The sequence below is a fragment of the Cibotium barometz genome, chromosome 18, assembly GCF_041138505.1.
Source record: "Cibotium barometz isolate CiBa-2024 chromosome 18, ASM4113850v1, whole genome shotgun sequence".
Lineage (NCBI taxonomy): Eukaryota > Viridiplantae > Streptophyta > Polypodiopsida > Cyatheales > Cibotiaceae > Cibotium > Cibotium barometz.
Genome location: NC_141063.1, coordinates 26658701 through 26660727, shown reverse-complemented (window position 1 = coordinate 26660727; position 2027 = coordinate 26658701). Strand labels below are relative to the sequence as shown.

The window sequence follows — 2027 nt, the reverse complement described above, 5'->3', positions numbered from 1 at the left end:
TAGTTGACACTCTTTTGTCAGAACATCCTGCCCAGTCACTATTAGTGTAGGCGGACAAGCATTAAGAACACTCACTGATGTAAAACAATGCATAGTGCTGAGTGCCTTGAAGATAACGGAAGACACGCTTCACTACTTGCCAATGCCATGTGCCGGACAAGCATTAAGAAGACTCACTGATGTAAAACAATGCATAGTGCTGAGTGCCTTGAAGATAACGGAAGACACGCTTCACTACTTGCCAATGCCATGTGCCGAGACAATGCATAAACCTTCTCAATTGTGACACTGCATGCTGAACATATAGACGGGTATTGCACAAACTTCTCAATTTATTAAAAACTTTAGGGATCTTCTTTACAAGATTTTGACAATAACTCCGTGTAATGGGATGAAGTGTCTAGCAAGCCTTCCAAGATTTAATTGCAAAAAGTGTCTAGCAGGCTTTCAAAGATGTAATCTTTGTGCTGAAATCCCATAGGTCCTTGGCAAGCTTCAAATCACACGAGATATCACTTGGCTTTGCCTCTTGACAATCTTCAAAGTACCTTCCATTTTTGGTGTTGGTAGACGGATGCAGGGCTAGAAGACACTGAGTCGCAGCACCCTATGAGGAGGCAAACTAAAATGATCGTTACTCAAGAGTTCTCTCTCTCTCTCTCTCTCTCTCTCTCTCTCTCTCTTACACATACATGCACACACGTGTATGCACTTTCCGATTTTGAACCTACCTGGGAAGTGGATTTCCAGAATAGGGGTGTGTGATCTTCGATTTCAAAATCTTTATTTAGTTGCTGCACTGCACAAAGCCCAAAAGCATGACTGAGTCAGGCATGGCTTCCTGGAGTAGGTAACATTTTGTTAGCTTAACATTACGACTTAGTGTAATCAGGTTTGATAAGAAAAGGCAAAGTGTATAAGATCATCACATGTGTCTTCCAAGGGGTGGCCGTTGAAGATATTTGTAAGGATGGTTCCTGGGTGGAGAGCATTTGCGACCATGTTGGCTCCTTCTTCCTACAACAACAAATGATCGTGTATCATAACCGATAGTTGAATAAGGGAGCAGATTCGTGTTGGGCATTGACATTGATGAAGATGGGAGGGTTAAAGAAAGAAACCTCGAATCTCCTGGCGAGTTCCTTGGCATGGAGAATGTTGGCGAGCTTGGATTGTCCGTAAGCACGCCAAGGATGGTAGCTGTGCATCGTGCGAGATGTAAGGAGATCGATATCATAGTAGATGGGATTTCAATGGAGCGGGGAGGAGTTATGTTAATATTGTATAGAATCTGGACTCGTACCTGGACTCTTCGTTGAGCTGATCGAAGCGGATGCCGCCTGGATACGTGAAAAGAGCATGGCCTACGGACGACACGTTGACGACCTTGCCTTGAATGCCAGTTTCCTTTGCCACCCTCTTCATATCATCTAGTAGGAGGCTCGTCAAGAGGAAGTGGCCTAGCGCGGATAAATAATTGAGATTAGAGTTAGTAATCATGACTACGCATTTAATTCGGGCGTTTTAGGTTATGAGCCCAGGAGCGGCTCACCTATGTAATTCGTGGCGAACTGCATCTCCAGGCCATCTGCTGATAGCGTGAAAGGTAGTCCCGCGATGCCTGCGTTATTGCTGTTCAGACATTGTTATTAGCTCACTGAAAGATTAAGAAGCAGCTAGTACGTAGAGGTACGTATCAAGGATAATTATATATATACATGAGGATGTTGAGGGGCAGGTTCAAGGCCTTGAAGCTTTCGCAGAAGGTTCGGACGGAGGCCATGGAGCTCAATTCCAGATGCAGTACGTGCAGCCGCGCGTGTGGGATCTCGTGCACAATGCCCTTCGCCACCCTCTCTCCCGCGCCAACATTCCTCACGGCCAGCACCACGTGAGCCCCACGCAGCGCCAGAACTCGCGCGGTCTCTGCCCCAATCCCGCTCGATGCACCTGTGCCATAACCATCTAAAAGATTAGCATGTCTTAAGCAATCGATATATCGCTTATGTTCTAATTACATGCACTTG

General features: G+C 45.8%; 1 protein-coding gene across 2 annotated transcripts in view; it reads right to left on the bottom strand.

The window, feature by feature from the left end:
• Window positions 1-314: 314 nt before the first annotated feature.
• The window catches only part of LOC147629133 (short-chain dehydrogenase TIC 32, chloroplastic-like), a 1956-nt gene continuing 243 nt past the window's right edge, over window positions 315-2027 (bottom strand). The window contains exons 2-8 of one of the 2 annotated variants that reach the window (XM_086812381.1): window positions 1719-1950; window positions 1553-1632; window positions 1304-1340; window positions 1122-1200; window positions 930-1017; window positions 732-799; window positions 315-607 (exon numbers count right to left, since the gene is read on the bottom strand). In XM_086812381.1, the coding sequence (XP_086668507.1) occupies window positions 437-607; window positions 732-799; window positions 930-1017; window positions 1122-1200; window positions 1304-1340; window positions 1553-1632; window positions 1719-1950 (755 nt within the window). In that variant the 3' untranslated portion in view covers window positions 315-436. Of the gene's footprint in view, window positions 608-731; window positions 800-929; window positions 1018-1121; window positions 1201-1303; window positions 1461-1552; window positions 1633-1718; window positions 1951-2027 lie in introns of both variants that reach the window. The other variant, XM_086812380.1, reaches the window with a different exon arrangement.